Raw genomic sequence first — 27873 nt, 5'->3', positions numbered from 1 at the left:
TATAAACTTACTTATTCAAGGGTACCTGTAGTGCCCCTTGAGAAACAAACTTACCACCTACAATACTGTGCTTATGAGTTCACTTTAACCATGTCCCGTGAAAGATCATTTCCCAAGGATTCATAGGTCAGCTCCTTCTTCCGCTCTCCTTACAGCGCTGTGTTATATATCTGTAATACAGAATTCACTGGGCACAGTCTGCTTTCCATCCCGGATCCTCCAACAGGCTTATTTTGGTAAGGGGCGGGGGTTGGTGGTGGTGTATACAGTGAAATTTATTCCTGGAGATGTATAAGTTCTGTGGGTTTTGACAAATGCTTGGAGTTGTGTATCCAACACCACATCATCATGCAGAGATGTTCCATAGCCTGTAAAATTCCGGGGTGCAGCTCTTCTGAAGTTAAGTACTCCCCCTGCCCTAAGTACCAGCAGTCACTGATCTGTTTTATGTCCCTGTAGTCTTGCCTTTTCCAGAATGTCATAGAAGTGATATCGTATCGTATGTGGCCTTTTGCACCTGGCTTCTTTCCCTGCTTAGCCGAATGCATCTGCGGCTCATTCATGCTGCCACGTGCATCGTGAATGAGCTCGTTTCTTCTGTTCCGGACGGTGTTCCGCTGCGTGGACGCTCCACAGTGTGTTCACCGTCTCACCCACTGAAGCGCGTCCTGGTTGCCTCCAGGTTTTGGCAATTGTGAGTGAAACTGTTAGACACATTTATGTACGAGTTTTTGTGAACGTAAATTTTCCGTTTACTTGAATAACTGGGACAGGGACCAATGCGTCACAAGACAAACATACGTTTAACATTAAAGGAAACCGCTAAACCCTCTTCCAACATGGCCGCACCATTCTGCATTCCCACCAGCAACATGAATAGTTCTAGTTGCTCAGCGTCTTCATGGGTATACCATACTGTCAGACTTGAATTCTTAATGTAAGGTGAAAAGTAAGGCTCTACCTTTATTCTTTTCCGAATATCCAAACTTGCTACCATTTAAAAATTTTAGTCATTTCAATAAGGGTATAATGGTAGCTTGTTGTGGATTTAGTTTGCATTCCCCTAAAAACTACTAATTTTGATTGAATTGGGCATCTCCCCATGAGCTTATTAGTAATCCATTTTTCAAATTGGGTTGAAGAGTTCTTTATACATTCTGGAAAAAAGTCCTTGACCAGAGAAGTGACATGTAAACATTTTTTTCAAGTCTATGACTTGTCTTTACATCCTCTTAGCAGTGTCTCTTACAAAGCAAATGCTTTTAATTTTGATAAAGTCCAGTTTTTCTTTTTTTTTTCCTGCTCACAGACTGAGTTTTTTGTATCATACTTCAACACTCATTGCCAAATCCAAGGTCCACAGGTTTTCTCCTATCCTTCCTTGAAGAAATTTTAGTTTGTTTTGCTTTAGTTTTTTCAGTAAGACTGAATACAGTACTTTTCACATTTTCATTTTCTGACTATTGATGACCTCCTACAATGTGAGGCATAAGTGCTAAATGTATTAAAATCTACACACACACTTACACATTTAGGAGATAGTTATACTACTTTGACAAAGAAAAGGGAAATCTTTCTTTTTCAAAAGCAAAACATAGGTTGTTGTTGTTGCTCAGTTGCTAAGTCGTTTCCAACTCTTTACGACCCCATGGACTAGAGCATGCCAGGCTTCCTTGTCCTTCACTATCTCCTGGAGTTTGCTTAAACTCAGATCCATTGAGTAGGTGATGCCATCCAATCATCTCATCCCCTATCATCCCCTTTTTTTCCTGCTCTCAATCTTTCCCAGCATTGGAGTCTTTCCCAGTGAGTTGGCTCTTTGCATCAGGTGGCCAAAGTATTGGAGCTTCTGCTTCAGCATCAGTCCTTCCAATGAATATTCAGGGTTGATTTCCTTTAGGATTGACTGGTTTAATCTCCTTGCTTTCCAGGGGACTCTCGAGTCTTCTCCAGCACCACAGTTCGAAAGCATCAATTCTTCAGCTCTTGTCCTTCTTTATGGTCCAAGTCTCACATCTGTACATGACTCCTGGAAAAACCACAGCTTTGACTATACAGATCTTTGTCAGCAAAGTGATGTCTCTGCTTTTTAATGTGTTATAGGTATAGCTCCAAAATCATAAAAAAATTTCCTACGACAAAGCCATAATTAGGGTTAAAACACTGAAGGTAGACTGGGGAAAGTATCTGTACCCCAGATGACAAAGGGTTAGTTATCTCTATCTAACATATTAAAATTTTCCTACAAACTGACAAACAAAAATGAGTAAAGGATACGAACAGATAATTCCACAAGAGGAAAACCAAATAGCCTCAGAGCCACAACAGGCATTCAACGTAGAAGGAAAACCAGCATGCCAGTCTTCGTCTGTATTTGGCGGGCCCCGAAAAGACTGCCAAAGGCTGGTGCCCACATGGATGTGGGGAAGCTGCCATGTTCGCACACTACTGGTAGAGCCCAATACAACTTCTGGGGAAAACAATTCAGCAACATCTATTAAAATTACCAAGGAAACACCCTCTCACCTGCCTTAATGTGTCAGGTTTCCATAGAGACGGATGGTGCATCATTGTCTTAAAGTAGAGGCTTAAAGCTCATGGAACCAGATGTCCATCAAACATGGACTGGCTGAGTTAACTGTGGCAGATCTAAGCTACAGACTGTCGTGCAACTACTAAAGTAAGGCTTAGGTCCATGTCTACGTACCTGTAGAAAAATGAGATGGGCATGCTGCAGAGTGACAGGAACGTCATGTGTGTGTAAATGCAAGTCCCACCAGGTGCCAGCGGCTCTGATGCACAGAGAGGGATGAGCTCGGAATTTAGTTGGTGGTTAACACTAACGACCTCAGCGGGGAGGAAGGACTTTGTGAATCTTTGACTTGCCTCACTTTTTACAAGTACTTATTTTACAATACAAACTTTAAATGAAAAAAAAAAAAAAAAAACTCAAGGGTCCAGATTGCAAATCCGGGGACTGACAGGTACTCTTAGTCAGCCCTGAGGGCCAGCGCCAGCCCACTGCAGGTGGGCCCGGGAATCTGGATGCTAACACGGGCTGTTGAGTGCTTCCTCAGGGTGCAGGCAGTGGGTGCAAGGGGCCAGGAGCTCTGTGGCTTCCCCACACCCGGCCTCCGACTCTTCATGAGCAGGAGTCCTACCGCCCTGGGTCTGTCCACATGACCATGGACAGTGTTGGGAATCAGCGTCTTACCAGATCTGTGCTTGTCAGCTATTCTCGACCCTAACGTCTGGTGTGAACCTGAGGAGAGGCCCAGACCCCTGAGCTCAGCCCGGCCACAGTCCTCACTCTGAGGAGATGTCATGCGTGATAAGTCACTCAGTCATGTCCGACTCTTTGTGACCCCATGGACTGTAGCCCATCAGGCTCCTCTGTCCATAGACTTCTCCAGGCAAGAATACTGGAGTGGGCTGCCATTACCCCCTCCAGGGGATCTTCTGGATCTAGGGATCAAACCTGCATCTCTTGCATCTCCTGCACTGACATGCAAGTTCTCTACCAGTAGCACCACCTGGGAAGCCTTCCCACTGGCTCTCAGTTGCACCTTGACCACTGAGGGCTCACGCCTGTGGGAGCCATCGTGAACCCAGCCAATCCTTGTGCTGAGACTTCTTACATCACCTCCACTCCTCCCCAGTGCTGTGAGTGGGTCTCTTACCTGCTTGTGGGAGGGCTCCAGGGGTTTGAGGAAGGCAGGTCTGAATTGGCATCTAAGCTCTGAGCAGCCCTGGGCCCCTCTGCCATCATGCCTAACACGCTGCCCCGCATCTTTCCCAACAGTGAAAAAGAGTCCCACGCTGCTGGAAGTGAGCACGGCCCATTTCATGAGAACCAACAGCTTTGCTGAGGACCTGGACCTGGATGGGGAGGCGCTGCTGACTCCCATCACCCATGTGTCACAGTGAGTGCTTGCTCACCCAGGGGTGATGAGCGGAAAGGACGTGGGGCTCAAAGGGGCAGCCTCGGTGCTGGACCAGGGCTCAGGTCTGTTAGCCCAGTGCCCACCACTCACTGCCTGCCCCTCAGCAACCGAGGGCCACTGGCCCCCAGGGGCTAGACCCCACGCTGGGGCACCCAGCAGGGACATAGCAAGGGCATTTCCCACCAAGTTTGGGAACACGATCCTCTTGTTGTGACTTATGGAAAACCGGACTGATTATTTTCCGCTTGCTTCCGTGCTCTGAGCGTCTGGGAAGATTGTTTTTCTCTCTGAGCCCCTTCCCCTGCCCCCCAAAAGAGAGACGACTTTGTTTTCCACATTTCCCCGTGGAACCCTGGCCAAGCCACGGGGCAGATGCTGCGGCTGTCCTCAGGGGCTCCTTCAGGTGGAGGAAATGGCTGATTCTCCACGCCTTCCAGTTGGCCTGCCCCCGAGGCACAGCTGGCCTGGGACTGTGCCCGTCCTCCCCCGCCGTCACGGTATCCCCAGGCCAATTCCCGGGGCTCAGCTGTGGTGTGATTCCCCTGCGACGTGACTCCGTGCTCCCAGCTAGGGCACCCCACGCACAGTGACAGCCTGTGCTGGGGCAGTGGGACACTCGGGCCGTCCCGGCTGCTGCCCCACTGAGGATTCTCCTGGAGACGTCCGTCTGTGTCAGGATGTCCGCACGGTGCTCACCGTCCTTCCAAGAGTCACTTGCTGGCCTTCTTTCCTTCTCTCCTTGGAGTCAGTGAAGTGTGTTCTGGTTCTCCGGACTCGGGGTCTCCAGGTCGCTCTAATCGTGTGCATCTCTCTCAAGGTGAGGCCCCAGGCTGGCTGCCTTTGCTGCTGCCAGGTGTGGCCTTTGCCTTGCAGATGACTAAGGAAGTCAGGACCCCAACCGCAGGGCCTCCTGGCTGCTCTGTAACCCGAGGACTGGCCGGGCCAGGGAGCCAGAGCGAGAGGGGGACAGGACTGTCTCGAGGTGGTACCATGATCTGACAGGGCCCCCCAGGCTCACAAGGAGCTTGACAGCACCTGTGGATGGCAGGGCACACACAGAAAGCATGCTCAGGTGCAGTGAGAGCCACACAGGGGGCTGGAAAGTAGGGGTTACTCATCCTCGTGGACTCGGCACTGGAGCAAGCTTCCAGGCCACCACTGAAGGAGGGCTCTGAACTCTGGGCCCATCCTGGAGATGACCCAAGAGGCTCACTTGGTAAGTGGGCAAGGGCAGAGGTAGGACTCGTGCTGGGAACCAGGAGCTCTGGGCAGATGCAGGTCGCTGGCATTCCAAGGCAGGGTGTCAGCTTACCCCCTGGCTGAAGCCTGTTGCGAATCTGGGGCACAGTTCAGTCACTCAGTCATGTCCGACTCTTTGCAACCCCGTGAATCGCAGTACGCCGGGCCTCCCTGTCCATTACCAACTCCCGGAGTTCACTCAGACTCACATCTATCGAGTCAGTGATGCCATCCAGCCATCTCATCTTCTGTCGTCCCCTTCTCCTCCTGCCCCCAATCCCTTCCAGCATCAGAGTCTTTTCCAATGAGTCAACTCTTCGCATGAGGTGGCCAAAGTACTGGAGTTTCAGCTTTAGCATCATTCCTTCCAAAGAAATCCCAGGGCTGATCTCCTTCAGAATGGACTGGTTGGATCTCCTTGCAGTCCAAGGGACTCTTAAGAGTCTTCTCCAACACCACAGTTCAGAAGCATCAATTCTTCCGTGCTCAGCTTTCTTCCCAGTCCAACTCTCACATCCATACATGACCACTGGAAAAACCATAGCCTTGACTAGACAGACCTTTGTTGGCAAAGTAATGTCTCTGCTTTTGAATATGCTATCTAGGTTGGTCATAACTTTTGGTCATGGTTATGGTCATAACTGGTACACGCCTTTTAATTTCATGGCTGCAGTCACCATCTGCAGTGATTTTGGAGCCCAAAAAAATAAAGTCTGACACTGTTTCTACTGTTTCCCCATCTATTGCCCATGAAGTGATGGGACCAGATGCCATGATCTTAAGTTTTCTGAATGTTGAGTTTTAAGCCAACTTTTTCACTCTCCTCTTTCACTTTCATCAACAGGCTTTTTAGTTTCTCTTTACTTTCTGCCATAAGGGTGGTGTCATCTGCATATCTGAGGTTATTGATATTTCTCCTGGCAATCTTGATTCCAGCTTGTGCTTCTTCCAGCCCAGCATTTCTCATGATGTACTCTGCATATAAGTTAAATAAGCAGGGTGACAATATACAGCCTTGACGTACTCCTTTTCCTATTTGGAACCAGTCTGTTGTTCCATGTCCAGTTCTAACTGTTGCTCTGGGGCACAGGAGACCCCAAAGTGTTGTGTGAAAGTCGGGGTTTTGTGGCTGGTGTTTGTAGCACAGGTGGCAGGGCCTGCTTAGAGCAGGGACAGCCAAGAGCCTGCTGGGACCCGGGACCTTCACTGTACTGCTCAGCGACCCCTCCTTGTCCTCCTGGCGCTCTCTTCCTATCAGAGCTCGCTTTCCCTCCCCTCCTACCTGTGGCCCAGCCCCACAAGGCACATACAAGGCGTCACACCCCGGGTGGACGGGGTGGTCACCCATCATCCGTCCAGCTGGGCAATCTTCACCAGCTCCCAGGGCCCTGTGAGGCCGCTGCAGGGAGGCCCAGGGTGAGGGTGGTGAAAGACTGGGAGCTGAGGTGACCTAAATCCGAGCTCACAGCTGCCTTGCCTGGTCGCCGCTTTTGAAGAGAGGTCCATGTGTGTTGGTATCTGCAGGGACAAGGTTTCCGGGGAGGCGAGAGGTGGTCCACCTGCCCAGGGAGCCCCAGGAAGCAACTCAAGCTGGTTGAGCTGCGCAGTCAGAGGAACCTGGCCATTCCTTGTCTTCTTTCCTCCAGGACAGAGGCCGTCTGACCTGACAGCCCCAAGCTCTCTGCCTGCAGTGGGCCTGGGGCATAATCAACCAGAGAGCCTGCGGTGGTCCTAGGGTCATCACTCCCTGGGTGCAGTCCGTTGGTTATAGGAGAAGGGGCTCCCTCCAGTGCTAGCTGGACCTAGGCCATCCTTCCCCAGGAGGGTCCTCACCCTGGAACCTGTGAAGGCCTTTCCTAGTACAGACCCTGCAGAGGAGCCAGGGGAAGGCAGGTGCTGGACTGAGGGGTCTGCAGTGAAGGCTGGGCTGAAAAGACAGAGTGCAGCAGAAAGGCCTCCTCCAGGCCCTGTGATCTGGTCAAGGTTGAGACAGCAGGGGCTCTGCATGTCCCTGTCCGCAAAGGTCAGGGTCCTGCCTGCAGGAGCCCAGGGAAGGTGGGGTACAGGCACAGTGCAGGAGCCGGCAGTAGAACTTCAGATCCTAGGTACCCCTAGGGCTGGGCTGGGATCCTGGGGCTAAGGGCTGGGCCAAGGCACCACCCCCACCATGGCAGGGGAAGGAGGCAGCAGTGATGGGCACCACACTTACTCTGGGCTGTGGCAGCCCGCAGGGCAGTGGGGGGAAGATGGCCAGGCCTCAGTGTCCACGCCGGGCCGCATTCCTCTGCATCCCGCATAGCCTGCCTGCTGATTGATGCCCCTAATTAAACTCAGCTCCAGCAGCTTGGGGACCCATCTCAGCTCCTGCAGGCAGCTCAGACCCATGGACTCCATGCAGGGGAGAGAGATGCACACCCTGGACTGTGTGCAAAGGACTGGGGATGTGCACAGGGGTCTCACAGGGGCCAGAGTGGGTGGGAGGCAGTTACTGAAAAACAGATCCATTTTTCTTCAGCATTTGACTGAATGTTAAATGTATTACCATGTTGGGACAGTTCCAGAATTCAAATTAAAAGCATAAATAAAGACACATTTTGTTTCCATCTCAAGCTCTCCCCGCCCGCGGGGCCCCAGGGAGGTGAGGTCACTGCAGCATTGATTACGGGATGGTCCCTGGGGCTGGGCGAAGCTCCTCTTTCCGGGGCCTGTTGGCCATTGGTGGAGTGAGGGGTCAGGGGAGTGGGGGTCAGTGAGCCAGCCTGGTGCAACCTAGGGAGTCGTCAGCGAGCTGGGGTCAGGGTCCAGCGGGCTGGGGAGAGAGAGTGGCTCTGGCCACGTAAGCTCCACGGGCAGGCCCCCAGGCCCACTCACAGCTCTGGATAGCCAGGCCACAGGCTCACCCACATCTCTCAGGCAGATGCAAGGGAGCTTGTCTGCCCTTGGGCCCCCACCCTGAGCCTTGCCACGAGGCTGCCATGGAAGAAGTGTGAGGCAGGAGACAAGGCATCTAGGGCATGGGGCAGGGGGCAGGGAAACCCTGCTAGGGGCTCTTGCCCACTGTGGGGAGGGCCACCCTGTGTCCATCCCTGTGCCTTGCACATGGTGTCCCACCTGGAACATCCCTGTCACTCATCAGCAGCCATCAGATTCCCACTCATTTCTCCAGCGTCCTCACAGCCCTCCTCCCTTCAAGGAGGCCCAGGACGCCCCCCAGGCCAGGCTGCCACATCCTCCTCCAGCCCCTGAGGCCCTCTGTATAGGCTCCCTGAACCCTTGTTCGGGGCCTGGGTCTCTTTCGGGGTACCTGTCTACCAGGACCCTCATGTTTGGCTCCCCCAGGCCTCTCCTTGTCTGGCACCCCTCAAGCCCCAGGCTGTTAGAGCTCCAGGACTATGGCTCCCGCCTCAAAGCAGACAGGGTCCCCCAGCCAGGGCCCAGCCAGCGCCTCCCAAGGAAGAGATGAAGCAGGGGCTGTGGGCGCCTCAGTGCTGCTAGATGCAGGGCCAGGGTAGCTGGGTCAGGACCGGCCTTGGGTCGGCATCTGTGGCTCTGGGCTCCAAGGCTGTGTGTTGGGAAGTCCTCCCCACAGCTGCCGAGTCAGCCAGGACTGGCCTGGCATTCACACCCACCCCAGTGGTTGCACGTGAATACCCACGGCAGGTGGTTCCAGAGCCAGACCCTCTGTGCGCACACCAGTCTCTGGTCTTCCGGAAGGGCCCCTCCTCGCTTCTGTCATGGCCTCCCAGGTAGGCAGGACCCAGCTCTCTTTAACCAGCCACCCCTCTGTCCTGCTCTGCAGGGGGAGAGTCTGGTTAGCACCCTGTACACCAAGACAGGCATGGGGAAGACCAAGAACCTTCTAGGGAAGAAAGGCAGAGGGAAGGCGGGGCCAAGGCTGGGGCCCCACAGAACACCCGCCAGGTGACCGTGAGTGCAGACACACGCGCACACGCCCGGCGAGCATGGACTCGCAGGCCTCCTTCGGCATGACAGCCTTGAGATCCTTGAGCAAAACCAGCCCTGCGTGCGTTAATTAGAATTTCCATGTCTTCAACTTTCTCCTGGACCCTGCAGAATCTCACGCCAAAACGTTCAAGTTTCTCTTTTCCAGCGAGGCCGCTGTGGCCTGGCTTTCATCCACATCACTGCTAACGTCTCCTGAAATCTGCGTTTGTCAGCGAGGCCAGGGCCAGCCCCATGCCTTCTGGAAACAAGGGCAAATGTCACAAGGCTTGGTCCCGCACTCCGTTCCCTGGACCAGGGTACTAGCTCTCTTGGCGGTACCAGGTTTGCCTGGGACATTTCAGAGACACCCAGGGCCCACTGCAGCCCACACCCATGGACCCCGGGGGCGCCAGGCACGGCGCCTGTGAATGCCCAAGCCCCTTGCTCTGTTTCTCACCCTGCAAACCGTGGTGGGAAAGGACTGCGAGGCCTTGCTGGGGCCAGCAGCCAGGGGGATAAAGGAGGGGGCTTGCCAGGAACAGATGAGGCTAGTTTGTCTTTCCAGACCAGTGTCCTCTTGTTGGAGCTCCAGACCACCTCTGTCTGCACGAGGTGCCAAGGAAGCCCCGTGGGAGCCCGCCCGGGAGGGCTGTGCAAAGCTGCATGAGTCACAGGCTCCCCGTCAGAGCCTCACAGCCCCGGCCAGGCGCAAAGCTGTCTCCGAAATGCACGGGGGGATTAAATGTTCTCCTAATTAAATTACAAGCGAGGCGGAGTGGCTCAGTGGGAACAACGAGGGACTGGAGATCGGATGCCCTTCATCTGGCGCCCAGCCAGTCCTGGCCCAGCTGTGGGCCGGCTCCAAGCCCCCCAACCTCTGGGAGCCTCACTTCCTTTGTGAGCACGAGAGGAGGATGCAGCCCATCGGCTGGGGCTGGCTACCCTGGGGAGTGGGGCCATGGTCTGGGAGGAAGGCCCAGAGGCAAGCAAGGGGACTTCTTACTGCCTTAGGCGCCATCGATAACCCCAGGCCTCGGCACGTTCAGGGCCCGCTCGGCTATCTCTGCGACACAGGTCCGCAGCAAGGGCGGCATGGACCATGGGCAGTGTTAAGGAGGATGTTAAGGAAGAGAAGGCCCACACCCTAGGGGCGGCGGGAGGAGAGGACTTCACAAATGGCACTGGTGTTGATGGAGAGACATTTTTGACTGTCAGGGAGTCCCACACAGCTCCCTCCTATGCTTTGCTTGAACCTGGAAGGGGAGACTGAGTCCCAGGGCAGCCTGACCAGGAAGCCTGAGGTGGGGATCCCTTGAGCCAGGGGTAGAAGGAGTTTAGGGCAGATCCAGCCCCTCTGCAGGCCTGCACTGTCCATCTCTCAAGTTAAAAGGCTTGTCCTTATATAGAGGACATTGTTTTCAACTTTTTAGTTGAAGTATGAAGCACACAGGTCTCAGGGTACTGCCTCGTGCATTTTCACCCCCTGGGACTTGTGACACCAGCCCCCAAGTGAGGCAACAGAACCTAGCAGAAGCCCCTAGGTTCCCCCTTTCTGTCACCAACACCCAAGAGTAAGCAAGTCCCAGCTCCCAGCAACAGGACCAGCTCTGCCTGTTCTTGAACTTTTCAGCAATAGACTCCTACAGTGCACACACATATGTCCGACTCCCTGTGAGCTGCACAGTCTGGCTGAAGAGAGCGGGGCCTCCCTCTCCCCTGGCTGGCTGGCACCCCGCTGTGTGAAGGGCCTACCCCTCCTTTATCCCTTCTCCTCTGACGGCCACTTGGACTGTTTCCAGTACAGCGTTGTTATCATCATTGCTGAGAATATTCTGTCTAGGCTCTTTGGGGAACGCGTGGGCTGCCTTCTGGTGAGTATGTTGCCAGGTCATCAGATGAGCTTGTTGACTTTGAGTACACACGGCCTCACAGCTGCCCAAAGTGGGCATACGTGTCCACTGCCACCAGTGGCGGCAGGGCGTTCTGGCTGCTCCATATCCTAACACTTCTCACACAATGGCGGGTGTCTAATGGCATCAAACTGTGATTTTTAACTTGCAGTAATAGCTATGGGCTTCCCTGGTGACTCAGGAGTAAACAGTCTGCCTGTCAATGCACGTTCGATCCCTGGGACGGGAAGATCCGGTGGGGGAGGAAATGGCAACCCACTCCAGTATTCTTGCCTGGAGAATCCCATGGACATAGGAGCCTGGCAGGCTATGGTCAGTCCACAGGGTCACAAACAGCAGGGCAGAACTTAGTGACTAACAACGACAAAGTCAGTGGCTAACGCAGCTGAGCCCTTTTCACGTTGTTATTATTTAGTTGATTACTGTCCTTTGTAAAATGCCCATGTTGGCGGCCCATTTCCTTTTGGGTTGCCTTTTCTTCTGATTTGTGGGCGTTCTTCATCCTGGATATGAGTCGCTGGTCTGATACATGTATGCTCATTCCAAAGAAGCAACACCACTCCCTCTGCGGGTTGCCCTTTTCCTCTCTTGAGGGTGTCTTTTGATGAACACAAGGTCTTAATTTTAACGTCATCCAGTTAATCAAACATTTCCTTTCTGGTGAGTGCTATTTGTATCCTCTTTAAGAAACTTTGACTACTCCAAGGTCATAAAGATAATTGTTTTTTTCCTAAAGTTTTATTAGTTCACCTTTCACATGTAGATCTGCAATCTGCCTGGAATCAATTTTTGCATCCAATGTGAGGCTGAGGTCAAGGCAGTTTTCCCCCATTTGGATATCCAGTTTGACTCAGCACCCTTTATTGAAAAGACCGCCCTTCTCCACTGCCCTACCAGATAAGCACCATTATAAAGCAGTTCCCGGTCTACACGTGGTTGTTTGTGGATCCTATGCACTTCGTCGGTCAGATTTTTATAGTTTTTCTTGCCAGGGCTGTTTCATTGTCAGTACAGTTTGATCCCAGCTCTGGATAGCTCCAGCCAGTTCTCCTGCCCTGCGTGGCTGTCTCTGTGTGGCACCTCTATTCATCCACGTGCCAGTCTCCACAGGAAACTTCTAATAGGTAGGCCGGCTCCCTACCTAGATAGGGAGGACAAACAGCTTTACTACCCTGAGTCTTCACAACTGTGTTCTTGACGTGTCCCTCATTTGTTAAGGTCCTCTTTCATTTCTTCTACCGTGTCCTGTAGTTTTCAGGGCAGTGGCCAAGCATACCTTTGTTAGCTGGTGTTTGTTATGGGTTTACCAAGGCTGGGAACGTTGCCCACCAGGGAACTCTGACCACCCTGGGCCATTTCCTCCTGTGTGTGGGATGCTAGGGCAGTCAGCTCACTTCTCTGAGCCTCAGTGTCCTCTTGTAGACATGAGGGACGCACGTCATGGTGCTGGTGTTAGCCTTCGAAGAGATGGGGTCAGGCATCTAGCTGTGTGCCTGCTTCGGGAAAGTGTGTGATAGATGTCAGACCGTGTGAAACGTCGCCTTGTGATGAGAGGTCCCATGGGGATGCCCCTTACTTGGCCTGAAAGCTTCTGAAACGGCCGGGTCCCAAGTCTCCACAGGGCACAGAGGAGGTCGGTGTGTCACCATCACACGCCATCCCTGTTTCATGAGATGCACCTTGCTGCTGCTGTCCTGTCGCTCAGTCGTGTCCAGCTCTTTGCAACCCCATAGACCGCAGCACACCAGGCTTCCCTGTCTTTCATCATTTCCCGGAGTTTGATCAAACTCATGTCCATTGAGTCGGTGATCCCATCCCACCATCTCGTCCTCTGTCGTCCCCTTCTCCTCCTGCCTTCAATCTCTCCCAGCATCAGATGCAACTAGAAAGCCAGAATCCACTGTCTCTCATCCCAGGGCACGGGGCTCACGAGCTGTGCTGTCAGTGGAGGGAGAAACCCGACACCTGCTCTTCTCACTCCACTCTTGGAGGGGATGCAGAGGACCATACCCCAGAGCAGCCACAAGTGCCCCAGCGTGCCTCTGCCCTCTGTTCTCATCACAGCTGGGCTCACCTGCTGAGGATGACATCCATCTTCAAGCAGAGCAAGGACCAGGGCAGGCACAAGGTCTGCCTTCGCCCAGGACCGCATTTGGCAGGGAAGGGAGATGCCACGGTAGTGCTCAGGTTCTGAGCGGCTCAAAGGCAGCGTGGCCCCAATGTGGAGGTGGTGTTCACAGCCCACATGGCTTTCAGGTGCTTAGCAGAGGGTGAGCCCCTGTCATCCATGTCTCGTGTCAGGGGTGGGAGGGGACACTGCAGCTGGCTGAGACCAAAGCTTGAGTCCTCGGTGGGGCCCTCAGAGGATGCCTGGTGAGTCAGTCCCCTGACTCATGGAAAGATGGATCTTGCCACCTTGAACCTGGGAGGGTGAGGGGCACCCAGGCCTGCAGACCACTCTGGGGCAGCGCTGACCTGGCCTTCCAGAGTGCCAGGGCTTCTCAGGCTGCTCCAGCGCCCCTCCATCTAGCATTCATTCTTTAAGATTTACAGGCCCTCTTGGGACAATGCAGGTGTCCTCGGCAATGACTGGCTAGCAGAGAGAGGTCTGGCCTGCCTCTGGGAGTGCCAGGTGGAGGGAAGAGGAAGAAAAGATGGAGGCAGAGGGAGACAGGAGTCCAGGGCCAACCTGAGTCTGGCAGCCACGGCATCCCGCCCTCCCCACAGATCCAGTCATGACCCCACAATGGCTGTGATCTTCCCAGGAAGTGCTCTCTTCACGAGGGCAGTGGCCCCAGAGGCTCACAGTGAAGACAGCTCGGGAAGGATCATGGTGCAGAGCAGGGATACCCTCGGCGTTCACAGGCAAGGTCTTCCACTACAGTCAGCACAAGAACAGCTTAGTAGGGGTTTACATCAAGCTCTGAGAAGGGAATTTGGCGGGGGGGCGGGGGGGGGGGTGCAGTTCAAAGAATTTTCAAAGGTAATGTTGACTCTACCTGATTTGTCTTCCAAGACCTTGGAACTGGGCCATCACACAAGATCAGACTACACTGCACTCAGAATACCACTCATGCCATAGCTGTGCCCCCTGGGAAACTGGGGCACACAGCAGAGTGGCCTCACAAAGCAGGAGAAGACATCTGGGGACTGGAGGGCGTATGTAAGGTTGTTCAGGGCACCGGCTACACACACAGTACTTTCGGTGTTCTTCCCCATAGCCTCACCTGTGGTTATGGGCAAGACTGATGCCCTCAGAGAGCCAGCCCCTGAAGAGGTGGCGGGCAGCACTGGGCAGCCAGCTACTGGTCCTCGGCTTTACCCAGCTGACCTCTGTATCTGCGTATAAAGTTCAGGGCAAGGGCACACTGGGACCTCTGGCTTCATCCCTTGAGCACACCCTGGGTGTGTCCTCTGGCCCAGCTCGGTCTGCATGGGGGCCCAGTGTCTCCACTCCTGGGTTGGGATGGGGCAGCTGTCCTCAGGCCCAGGGGACCTTTCTTTCCCTACTTAATCTCTTCTCTTGGGCCTTTCACAGGTGGGCTTGTTTTCCAATGTTTTCTTTAGGTTCATGTCCAGATTTGTGAAGTTAAATTGAATCTCTTCCCATTTGAAACACCTGAATGCTTTTTTTTCCTGCTCTTCTCTTTGAACTGCCACATGAAACCCCCAGCTGGGTGTGTGGGCTCCAGGTGGAAGCTCGTAGGGGCCTGGCTGCAAGGCCAGGGTCAAAAGCTGGGGCTGCCTCAGGTGGAGCAATGCTCAGAAAGACTGGCTCCCAGCCTCAATGAACTTGGGGCAGTGTGTGTGCAAGCGTCAGGGGCAGGACTGTCCCCAGGGGCTCCAAGGGCCTCACCTGAGATGCTCTCCCAGTGACCCCTCGCTCTGTGGCAGTGCCTGAAGGCTTGGTGCTAATGGGCCCCCCTCCATCACTGGCCTGTCTCATGCACTGGGAAATGGACTTGGTCAGACCACACGGTCTGGGTCTAAGGTGGGAAAATATGCCTGCAGATGTCAGGAGATGGAGTGTGGGAAACGGGAGCCCCAAGACCAAAGACAGAGGACCTTGCTCAGCTGCTGGCAGAGCCAGGTAGGCACTCAGCTCCGAACTCTGAACCCTATGCTCTTTTGCAGTCCCAAAGCAGCCTGTCTCCTCGAGTGGGCCCTGCCTCCATCCCACACCAGTCCCGGCCAACTTCCTTCATCACCTGGGCCAAGTGACCTCAGTCCTAGGGGGTTGGTTGGGGTACTCTCCTGAGACCCATGCCTCAGTCACTCAAGGCCTTCAGCCTGGCCATGCCCTGCCCATTAGCTCTCTGCTTCCCCCACACCCAGGGACAGGAAAGCATCCCCCAGTTAACTCTGCTGCAGGCCAGGCCTAGAAGGAGAGATTGGTGGAGCCGAGTCAGCACAAGAGAAACACTGAAACTCGGGGTCAGAAAGTACAGTCAACTTAGTCTCTGGGCCACCTCAGGACCTCATACTTATCCAGGAGACCCACATGGGTAAGGCCAAGACAAGGATGCTGCCTTTCCCAAACCAGGCAGGAGGGTCAGACAGCTGTGAGAAAGGTCAGAAGCCCAACTTGAGACTCCAGGTGCAGGGGGAAAAACTGTGGCCTTCTCCCCAGGTAGCAACGCAGGCCACCCCTTATGAAAACAGTCCTGTGAGCACATGAAGGGCACGGTCTGAGGAGAGTGGAGCTTGACCTTTGTTTAGCAATGGACACTCTGCGGGGGCACCAGGCCTCCCTCTGCACTGAGCCCCTAAAATGCCATAAATGCTGCTGCTCATCACAGTCCTCATTGACTCTGATCATCTGTGGAAATATCACTCTCTCCGTCTGATGCCACCTGGCCACACAGGTGCAAGTCCCAGTGACTCGGGAAGCTGAGTGTAACCAGCCAGCCCACCATGTGAGGCTGATCACGGACTTGTCTCATTTACTGGGGTTGGTGTTGGGCTCTGCCTGTCAATGTTTAACTCCTGAGGAGGCCGACCTTGGGGCTGGAGAGGCTCAGACTGCAGAGAGGAGAGCGGCTCCTTTCTGCTGTGTGTGTGCAGGGACCCTGGGGTGGGGAGGGGCAGTGTCAGCTCACAGCAAGCAGAGCACAAGCTGGAGGGAAGAGGGCCTTCGGCGTGAGCTCCACCCCACGGTGTGCCGGGAAAGGGCGGGGCGTGCAGTCCCCCCACCACCGCCCCCACCCCATAGGTGACAGTGGGCCCCAGCAGGATGCGCAGCTCTGAGGACCCCTCTGTGGTTTGCGGCGGCTTCAGACCTGGGGTGCGTGGGTGCCTCATTTGCAATTGCTGGTTGCCCCACAAGGGCCTGGCCTAGGTCTCCCCGCTGGTGGGGAGGAAGGTGTGGGAGCTGGTTTGCCGGGGCCACCCAGTGTGGGCTCAGGAAGGGAAGGAATGTGACCGAGGCCGGGTGTGGCTGAGGAGAGTGCAGCCAGTTGTGGGTTTTTCCTGGGGCCGAGATGGACGTGAGCAGAGATGGAGGCCCCTCTCTCTGCCCCCACCACACACACTAGGACCTTTCTTCAGCGTGTGGCTGTGGAGCTGCAGGCCAAGGACACCCTCTGGAAATCTGAATTCCATTCGCTCTTGGCAAAGAACAGCTTCCTGCTTGGGGAAGGTGTGCGCGCGCGTGTGCACACAGGGCCGTGGGGGCTGGCAGAGGGAGAGGCACGTGGGTGGAGCGATGTTTGATGAGACGTGTAAGGTGACCCCAGTATTTCCCGGCACTGGATGGCACTTGCTCCTCCATCCGGAGGAGCTAAGACAAACACCTGGGGCGGCTGAATCAGAAACGTGCAGGCTGCGCTGCCTTTGAAATAGGCTCTGGCTTAAAACAGTCACGGCAAAACATGCCTTTGAATCTGAAAGCCAGGACTTTTGCAAAATAATTCAAAAAGTTTGTTGAACCTTAAACCTTTCCTGATGATTCCTTCCTTCTGAAGTTAACTCGTTAAAGTTGCTCCAATCCCAGCCTGGTGCCAGACCAGCTTCCTGGAAACGCTCGCCAACTGCTGGCCTTTGGAAAGACTTGTCACCCTAATAGCTGTTTAAAAAAAAAAAAAAAGCTCCCTGGGCACCTTGGCTGCAGGGTCTGAAAAGTCCTTTGTGTTCGCTCCAGCTGCAGAGCCATTCCAGGCCCCGCTCCTGGGGCTGACTGGAGCTGTCTCTCTTCGTTTCCTCTTACAGTGGCGGGTGCTGGGCTGGCTTCTTCCCGCCCAGCTTCTCTGCCAACGGTGTATCCAGGCCTCCCCACACGGAGGTGGGGGCCAGGACATCCAGGGCAGAGCCCTTGGAGAGGGTGGGTGTGGGCATGTCCCAAGAGGGTCACCAGCCAGAACGTCTCTCTGTTTCTTCTCCCCAGAGGGAGAGATCAGGGCCCCCTCCCAGGTCAACACTGTGTCACTTCCCCGGAAAACCCAGGACCCAGCCAGTTCCCAAGCAGCGTGGCTTCAGAAGTGAAGACAGCATGCCCCCCCCACCCCTCCCAGAGCAGTGTTTCGGCAACATAAAGCCTGAATGTAAAATGAGGTCTAAGCTGTAGTTTAAAAAAGAGTTTAAAATGTGAATATGGGTTGGAAAATATTTAGACTAACACAGATATTAGGCAAATCAACAGAAAAATGTACTAAGCATTGTCACTGTCGCACTAATCAAAATCAAAGATTACCTGAAAATGGAAGAAAAGTTACATAAAAACTTGAGCCTTTAATGAGACACAGCAGTCAGAACATGTACGGCGTTCACTCCTCTAAAAATCACTCCTCGCAAACTTCCATGACGACAAAACCTATGTAGCATTTCATTTCCTAGGAGAGCCTTGTTGGTCTGCAGACGGGTGGAGGGCACCCCTTCCCATCAGAGGGGGGCGGGGGCGCTCCCTGCTCTCACTCGGGCTCTGCCTCTCCCTGTCAAAAACCTCTTTGTGCAGGAGCAGCCCTGCTCCTCGGAGGGACATGAACCAGAGCCCACAGCACCGCGCCACCGCGCTCCACAGCCCACCAGCCCGGCCCTGCAGCGGGGGCTGCTCGGTCACAGCCTGGCAGAACTTCTGCAGGAACTGCAGCAAGCCCTTCTTGCCCTATTAAGATGTTGCTCTTAAAAAGTAATAATAACGTAGCTTTACACATGCTAGGGAAAACAGATGCAGTATACAAAGGGAAAATGGCAAAAAATCAGGTTGTCCCCACCCCAACCCTGACTTCCTAAGTTTCCTTCCCTAAAGGTTACTGCTGTCCAAGCTTCCCATTGTATTTTTCAGTGTGTTATCTGGGCAAACGTATTCATAATCTACCTCCTTTTCACTCAAGTGGTAGCATATATTATTTAGCTGCAGTCTGCCTTTCTGACTTCATACAGGCATGCCAGACTTCTTTTTGAGCTGCCCAGACAAGCTTGGTTCATCACGGGGCAGTGCTCCTGAGGGGCACCTTTATCCTGCAGTGTTGTTTGTGTACACACAAGAACAGGTGACAGCTGGAGCGCTGCTTTCTCGTGAGTGAGCTTCTAGGATCCTTGAGAGAACGTGGTCTCTGCTCTCGGTCCACTGGACTGGGCTTTCCCCAAATGCGACTGAGCTCCTGGAGCACTAGTCTTTGTGGCATCGGTTCTGTTGCTGGTGAACACGGGGACCCAGCCACCTGAAAAAGGCATGTAGGTGGCGGGGTGGGAGGCCTGTGAGGAGGCTGAAGAACATCATGTTGAGTGTTAACCAGTGAGCCTTCCATCAAAGAATGCACAGATGGGCTGCTCAGTAAAGCCTGATGAAGGCCCTGAGCGTTTTCAAGGGTAACACTGCCTTGACTGCAGCTGGCAGGAGGTGGCCAACAGTTCCTTGCTTGATGGTCTGGGCAGGAAGCAACCCCAGGGCATCTGAAGAGAATGGAGCCCTGGTCAGTGCACTGGGCAGGGGCCCTGTCTCTGTGGACATCATGCTATAAGGAAACCCTTCAGCTTTCAGTAGCGAGCCCTCTCATTTCTCCATAAGCACGCAGCCCCAGTGTGCACTGTTCAGAGAGAAGATGCCTGTGTGTTCTGGAGATGGATCTATATTAAGACATCTAGTGCTTCTCCTGTTTATTAACAGCTGCAGAGCATTCTGTTGTGCCATAATGTATGGAACAAGTCCCCTATTGACAGATGTATAGGGCAGCCAAAGACAGCCATTAACTATTCAAATATTCACTAATGAACTGCCTGATTTTGAAATTAGTCCCTCTGAAATGTCCCTCCCCACTGAACACTGTTGTTTCTCCCTACCCGTCTTATGCCTGTTCTACTTCTGTTGACTGAGTCACCTAGGCTGTCTCTTATCAAATAAGGACAACATAAATTATGAATAAGAACTGTAAACCTTGTCAAGATACGAGATTTCATGAAGTTAAGGGAAATGAAACTGAAGAATCTCTCTTCAGAGATTAGACAATTGGGCAGAGTTAAAGCATTTACCAACTGAAGAGAAAAGCAACGCTGATACCTAGAAAACCATTTCAAAGGGGTGCAAAAGAAATAATAAAAGATTAAGAGTGGCCCCTTGGTGAAGCCATGAAGCCCTACCTTCTATAAAACTGAGCCTCTGTGTGAAAGTGCTCCCAGAGTCCATTATGAAGTGAGAGGTGCCCTGCTGCGATGTCATGCTACATCTTACAACATTCCATCAGAACCTCTCTCAATGCATTTTTTCTAATGAGGAGGTATCTGCAATTATGACAATGTATATATAGGACAATATGATTTTCCAGACTATTATTACTACTCCTCAAGGTAACTTCCCAATCAAATCTATTTTTCATGAAATGTTGGTCTCCGTTATAAGTGCATTCACTTCAAGAGGCCCACTGTCCCCCATTCCCAGCAAGGTTAAGATATTTGTACATGTTTTGATAAGATACTACCAAATAAAGGCTTGTGCCCATTTACACTACAGTGAATATTGTGCAAACATGCCCGTCTTCCCACACCTTCACCAACAACTGCTACTCACTAGTAGTCACAGCTTCCAGCTTCATTACTTTGGTTGATAAGACATGGTGTACTGGAGTTTCCATTTATATTTCTTTTACTATAAATGAGGTGTTTATCTCTTTAAATCGGTAAACATTTGCTTTTTCTTCTCTGTGAACCATCTCTCCATACCTTTTTTAATATCCCTTTTTACTAATTTATAGGAATTCTGTCTTACATGTTGAAAACATTTTATCCCAATTTTCCTTCATCTTTTAGCTTATAGATTTTTCTGCTGGCAGGACTTTTAAACTTGAGGATTTTTTGCTTTTGTTTATTGTTTTGCATTTCTTATATTTTATTAAAAGTTGAATTTCTTTCTGTGAGTCAGAAACCAGATGCATTTTCTTTTCATACGCTGTTCAAGTTTTTGGTCCATTTTCTCCCTATGGGCTTCAGAATTTTTAAATTCTGACATAGTCAACCTTGGCAGTCTTTTGTGATGTGAGATTCTTGTCTTAAATTTTGAAAAAACTTCTGAGATTGTTTTAGTAAGTTCTCCTGTGTTTTCTTTTGTCATCTTGTTTTTCACAGTAAAAAATTTTAATTGATACATGGTTAATTACGGTGTTGTGTTAGTTTCAAGCATACAGCAAAGTAAAAGTGATTCAATCACACACACACACACACACACACACACATTTTTTTTCAAATTCTTTTCCTTTATAGGTTAGTTCAGTTCAGTCACTCGGTCGTGTCCGACTCTTTGCGACCCCATGAATCACAGCACGCCAGGCCTCCCTGTCCATCGCCAACTCCCAGAGTTCACTCAAACTCACGTCCATCGAGTCGGTGATGCCATCCAGCCATCTCATCCTGTCGTCCCCTTTTCCTCCTGCCCACAATCCCTCCCAGCATCAGAGTCTTTTCCAATGAGTCAACTCTTCGCATGAGGTGGCCAAAGTATTAGAGTTTCAGCTTTAGCATCATTCCTTCCAAAGAATACCCAGGACTGATCTCCTTCAGAATGGACTGGTTGGACCTCCTTGCAGTCCAAGGGACTCTTAAGAGTCTTCTCCAACACCATAGTTCAAAAGCATCAATTCTTCAGTGCTCAGCTTTCTTCACAGCCCAACTCTCACATCCATACATGACCACTGGAAAAACCATAGCCTTGACTAGACAGACCTTTGTTGGCAAAGTAATGTCTCTGCTTTTCAATATGCTATCTAGGTTGGTCATAACTTTCCTTCTAAGGAGTAAGCGTCTTTTAATTTCATGGCTGCAGTCACCATCTGCAGTGATTTTGGAGCCCAGAAAAATAAAGTCTGACACTGTTTCCACTGTTTCCCCATCTATTTCCCATGAAGTGATGGGACCAGATGCCATGTTCTTAGTTTTCTGAATGTTGAACTTTAAGCCAACTTTTTCACTCTCCTCTTTCACTTTCATCAAGAGGCTTTTGAGTTCCTCTTCACTTTCTGCCATAAGGGTGGTGTCATCTGCATATCTGAGGTTATTGATATTTCTCCTGGCAATCTTGATTCCAGCTTGTGCTTCTTCCAGCCCAGCATTTCTCATGATGTATTCTGCATGTAAGTTAAATAAGCAGGGTGACAATATACAGCCTTGGCGTACTCCTTTTCCTATTTGGAACCAGTCTGTTGTTCCATGTCCAGTTCTAACTGTTGCTTCCTGACCTGCATGTAGGTTTCTGAAGAGGCAGGTCAGGTGGTCTCATATGCCCATCTCTTTCAGAATTTTCCACAGTTTATTGTGATCCACACAGTCAAGGCTTTGGCATAGTCAATAAAGCAGAAATAGATGTTTTTCTGGAACTCTCTTGCTTTTTCGATGATCCAGCGGATGTTGGCAATTTGATCTCTGGTTCCTGTGCCTTTTCTAAAACCAGCTTGAACATTTGGAAGTTCATGGTTCATGTATCGCTGAAGCCTGGCTTGGAGAATTTTGAGCATTACTTTACTAGCGTGTGAGATGAGTACAATTGTGCGGTAGTAACATTCTTTGGCATTGCCTTTCTTTGGGATTGGAATGAAAACTGACCTTTTCCAGTCCTGACTTACTTTACTTAATATGATAATCTCTAGGTCCATCCATGTTGCTGCAAATGGCATTATTTTGTTATTTTTTATGGCTGAGTAATATTCCATTGTATATGTACATATTTTTGTGTGTGTGTGTGTGTATACATACACATGGACACACACACATTTTTTTATCCATTCATCTGTCAATGGGCATTTAGGTTGCTTCCATCTCCTGGCTATTGTAAATAATGCTGCTGTGAACACTGGGATGCATGTATCTTTTTGAATTAGCATTTCGTCCAGATACATGCCTAGGAGTAGGGCTGCAGGAATGTATGGTAGCTCTATTTTTAGTTTTTTAAGTAAACTAAGTTTTTTAACTTCCATACTGTTCTTCATAGAGGCTGCACAAATTGACATTCCTACCAACAGTGTAGAAGGGGCCTTTTTTCTCCACACCCCCATTTATTATTTATAGACTTTTAAATGATTACCATTCCAACTGGTGTGAGGTGATACCTCACTCTAGTTTTGATTTGCATTTCTCTAATAATTAGTGACAGCGAGCATCTTTTCATGTGTCAGTTGGCCATCTGTGTGTATTCTACGGAGAAATGTCTATCTAGGTCTTCTGCCCAATTTTTGATGGGGTTTGGTATTTATATATATATATATATATATATATAAAACTGTATGAGCTGTTGAATATTTTGGAAATTAACCCCTCGTTGGTAGCATCATTTACAAATACTTTCTCCTAGTCCACACTTGTCTTTTCATTTTGTTTATGATTTCCTTTGTTATGCAAAACCTTTTAAGTTTAATTAAATCCCACTTGTTCACTTTTGTTTTTATTTCCATTACCCTAGCAAACAGATCCAAAAAGAAATATTGCTGTTATTTATATCAAAGAGTGCTTTACCTATATTTTCCTCTGTATGTGCACTCAGTCATGTCCAACTCTTTGCAATCCCATGGACTGTAGCCCACCAGGCTCCCCTATCCATGGAATTTTCCATACAAGAATACTGGAGTAGGTTCCCATTTCCTTTTCCAGGAGACCTTCCCAAACCAAGGATCAAACCTGTATCTCTTGTGTCTCCTGCACTGGCAGGTGAGTTCTTTACCAGCTGAGCCTCCAGGGAAGCCCCTCTGTTGTTTATTGTATTTTCCTCTAGGAGTTTTATAGTCTTACATTTAGGTCTTTAATTCACTTTGAGTTTTATATGGTATTAAAGAATGTTCTAATTTTATTTACACACAGCTGTCTAGTTTTCCCAGCACAAGTTAAGAGACTATCTTTATTTCATTACATATTCTTGCCTCCTTTGTCATAGATTAACTTTCCGTAAGTGCATGGGTTTCTGAGTCTTCTATCCTGCCCCACTGATCTCTATGTCTATTTTTTGTGCCAGTACCACTGTTTTGATTACTGCAGCTTTGTAGTATAATCTAAAGCCAGGGTAGCTGATCCCTCCAGCCCCGTAATTCTTTCTCAAGAGTGTTTTGTCTATTCAGGATCATTTATGTTTCCATACAAATTTAAAAATTTTTTGTTCTCATTTTGTCAAAAATGTCATAGGGATTGCACTGAATCTGTAAATTTCCTTGGGTAGTACAGTCATTTTTAACAATATTGATTCTTCCAATCCAAGAACACAGTATATCTTTCCATCTGTTTGTGGTCATCTTCAATTTCTTTCATCAGCATCTTATAGATTTTGGAGTAAAGGTCTTTTGCCTTTTTAGCTAGATTTATCCCTAAGTATTTTTTTCTTAGGGATGTGACAGTAAATGGGGCTGTTTCTTTCATTTCTGTTTCTGATATTTCATTGTTAATGTAAGGAAATGCAACAGATTTCTGTATATTAAGTTTGTATTCAGTAACTTTGCTGAATTCGTTGACGAGTTCCAGTTCATCTTCTGGAAGCATCTTTAGGGTTTTCTGTATGTAGCATCATGTTATCTGCAAACAGTGACAGTTTGACTTCTTTTCCAATTTGGATTTCTTCTTCTTCTCTGATTGCTGTGGTGAGGACTTCCAAAACTATGTTGAATAAAAGTGGTGAGAGTGGGCAGCTTTCACTTTTTACATTTAAATTGTGCTCTATTTTTATATAAGGAGTTATTAAATTCAATTTATTTTCTATGTGTCTAACTAGTTATCCCAACAGTATCTGGATGCATCATCTTCTACTGACTTAAATTGTCATCTTTATCATATTTCAAACTCTCATTTAATGTGTATCCATTTCTAGACTGTCTTATGGATTGCTGATGGGCCTGATGATGGGCCAGACTCAGTTATTTGACTTTCAAACTTTATGATATACTTATGAGTACAACAGAGTTTCCCTCATCTCTCTAACTCAAAAGAGGAAGCCACATTTCACACAGTACAGTCAACCACGGAATCCATGGCATGGCCTCAGACCAAATCACTCTAGACACAGGATTGGCTCTTGAGTTGGACAGGAAGCCTGGAGTGTTTATAACTGAGTCCTTGCATTGACAACTAATAAGGTAAGGGAACAGGAGCACTTGTTTCTTCCAGGCTCACACAGCCGAATCCAGACAGTGGATGCCCAGAGGTCATGGCTCTGACCCATGTAGGGTCAGTAGTGGGTAGGGGGCCATTTCATACTCATGTATGATCACAGTTTCAGGGCATCTTATGAAAACTGAATTCAGTAACTCAAAAAAGTAAATAAGCCTAATTCGAACAGGAAAAGAATGGCAATAAGAAAAATCTGTAAGGTGTAGCCAGTCCCTCCCTTCCCCAGGCCAAGGAGAACAATGGGCATGATAAACTGTTATAGTTGGAGTGATGTTATAACCAGTGCAGGTCAAAATGGTTTCACATCATGACCTGGACAACAGTGACTCAGTTTCCTTATCTAACCTAGGTCACCTGTACCAATGTGGTTTTTCTAGCCTCACCCATGTGAAACTGGCCCAGAGGAACATGGCCCCTATCCCCTGCCCTCCTGGCTTGGGTGCTCTCCTTTACTGCCCTGTAAACAAAAAGTAGTGCCTAAGAGCAGATTCTAGAGCCACAGCGCAGCAGATGCACCGGTTCCTACCTGCTGGACCTTGGGTGGGTCATTTAACCTCAGTTTCGTCTTCCCATTTATAACATGGGGATAATAAGAAAGAGTGCCTTCCACAGAGGGTTACTGCGAAGATTAAATGAATGACTAATGTGAAGCACACAGTATGGTGTTGACATATGTAAGGCTATATAGCGTTAGTTAAATGCATGCCCTACCTCACGATGAGTCATTCAGTTCATCTTTATCACAGTAAGTGCTTGACAAGGTCAATGGAGAGGGGAGTTCGAATGAGTAAAATCACCTTCAGAAAAAAGTGTAGTTGCATTCTCATTAGACTACTTAGGACAATGGGTAATCTTTAAAATCTGGTGCTTTCCTGGAGCAGGTGCTTTCAAGAATTGTATAGGACTTACATTACATGCTCATTTTTTTCACATAAATTTTAGAATCAGCTTGCATGATTTAAAAAACAATGTGTGTGGCCATCCATATTCTGCTGGTAATTTCTACTGAAACTACAATCAGTTTAGATTAACCTAGAATTATCTTTTCTTACAAATATTTTTTTACTTCCTAGCCAAAAAGAGAGATTTATCCATATGTTCAAATCAGTTGTAATGTGTCTCAGTATTTTTTAGCCCTTTGTTCATATACATTTTGTGCAGTTTGAAATTCATCATTGGGTATTTTCAGACAAGTGAAAGTGAAGTCGCTCAGTCGTGTCCGACTCTTTGCCACCCCATGGACTGTAGCCTACCATGGGATTTTCCAGGCAATAGTACTGGAGTGGCTTGCCATTTCCTTCTCCAGCGGATCTTCCCAACCCAGGGATCAAACCCAGGTCGCCCACATTGTAGACAGACACTTTACCATCTGAGCCACCAGGGAAGTCTACTGATTTTAAATTTGGTGATCATTATTTTTTTCAACTGAACTTTTCATTTTGAGATCATTGTAGATTTACATGCAGCTAGCTGTGAGAAATTATAATAGGGTCCATGTAGCCTTAGCTCCAGTGGTAGCATTTTGGGAACTGGGACATGATCACTGCCAGGACACAGGCCGGTGCGGGGGAGCTTGCTGCCCTCGTGCAGCCCTCTGAGAGCCACACCCCTCCTCTCCCATTCCGCTTCGTCCCTAGGCCCTGACAAGCACTACTCAGTTCTGCGCTGCTTTAATGTTGTCACGACAAGAAGGGTCTAAAAATGGAACCAGTGCACTCAGGGCCTTCTGAAACTGGCTCTTTTCACTCGACACAGTTCCCTGAAGATTCATCCAGGTTGTTGAATGTATCTTTGCCTTCCTGGCATGACCCTATTTTAGGTTTATATTTTTAAAGCTGATGGACCCTGGTTATTGTTTCCCTTTTTCTGCACTGACTATCATAGATGAAATCAGTATGTGTTTTTTCATTATGCCAACTGTCAGATCAGTGGAATTTTGGCTCCAGAAAGAGACTTTGGAAGATTTCAGTAAGAATGTGATTATTTTAAAATACATATTCTAAAAGAAAAAAAAAGCTCTTGTGAAAAAAAATTGTTTTATTTGCTCTTAATTTTCTTTTTCTTAACCACTTTACTGAGGTATGATTGACATACACAATCTGTATGTAATTAATATACACAATGTGACAAATTTGGAAGTAAGTATATACCTATGAGACCATCACCACAATCTAGGTCATAAACATACGCATCACCTCCCAAAGTTTCCTTACGCCCTTCATATCATGTATATCATTTCCTAGGGACACTACCACGAGACCTCCCCTCTTACCAAATCTGGAAGCACACAATGCAGCTCTGTTGACTACAGGCCCTGTGCTGGGCAGTCGCGCTCCAGGACTCATTCATCCTGCAGAGCTGAAACTCTGTGCCCTCTGACAAATTCCTCTAAGCTGCCTCCCCCCTGCCCCTTGCAACCACCATTCAACTCTCTGCTTCTCTGACTATTTTAGATTCTTCATATAAGTGGTATCATACAGTATTTGTCCTTCTGTGTCTGGCTTATTTCACTGTCCTCCACATTCATCCATGTTGTCACAAATGGCAGGATTTCCTCCTTGTGAAAGAATTCTTGTACAACCATTCTATTTCTGAACGCTACCAGGATTCGGGGTGGGGGTGGGGAGTGCTTTTTACATCGTTCATGTATGATAGAGAGTGGGACAGAAGGAAGCAAGTTTGTTCCCAAGGGGACAGATGCAAGCATTCAGGGAGCCCCCAAGGAGGGGCCTGGGAGCCCTGGGGCCGTCCTGTGGGCGGTGGGAAGAAAACATTCCTGTCTTCAATGCTCCCCCTAGAGAAGGCCTCACTTTCTCCCATTATCTTCCTGTCTTCTCACCAGCCCACCCAGTTCTCTCTCTCTTGTCTCTGTATCTCTCTGTGACTCCCAGTCACCTTGAAGCTCCCTGCTCACCCCCATGTACAGGCGCGCTCTTAGGGCTGGGGTGAATGCAAACAAAGAATGGGAATCTTTGCGAGAGCTCTGGGGGAGGGTAGGCTAAGCTGACCATGGCCTCAGGCTCCCTTGAGGGGAAATGGGGTTTGGCTGGGCTAGCCCATGAAGCCTTTCACTTCTCTGGAGCTGTGCCTACCACCATCACCCCCTTCCATATACACACCCAGAGCTAAGACGGACAAAGAGCAGTTCCAATCTGAAGCTCCGATGGGCTCCCCCAGGGTTGATGTGTGTGGGGTCTAGGCACAAGAGCTGAAGGAACCTGTGAGGCTCAGTGCGGTGCCCTGTAGGCAGGTGGAGGAAAGGATGCCTC

General features: G+C 49.8%; 1 protein-coding gene across 2 annotated transcripts in view; it reads left to right on the top strand.

Moving 5' to 3' along the window:
• KCNQ1 (potassium voltage-gated channel subfamily Q member 1) overlaps window positions 1-27873 on the top strand; it is a 379149-nt gene that overhangs the window by 183787 nt on the left and 167489 nt on the right. For both annotated transcript variants that reach the window (NM_001205441.1, XM_024987363.2), the window contains exon 11: window positions 3803-3923. In NM_001205441.1, the coding sequence (NP_001192370.1) occupies window positions 3803-3923 (121 nt within the window). The remainder of the gene's footprint in view (window positions 1-3802; window positions 3924-27873) is intronic.

The sequence above is a fragment of the Bos taurus genome, chromosome 29 (genome assembly GCF_002263795.3).
Source record: "Bos taurus isolate L1 Dominette 01449 registration number 42190680 breed Hereford chromosome 29, ARS-UCD2.0, whole genome shotgun sequence".
Taxonomy (NCBI): Eukaryota; Metazoa; Chordata; class Mammalia; order Artiodactyla; family Bovidae; genus Bos; species Bos taurus.
The sequence above is the reverse complement of the archived record's forward strand: the minus strand, read 5'-3'. Positions and strand labels throughout refer to the sequence as shown.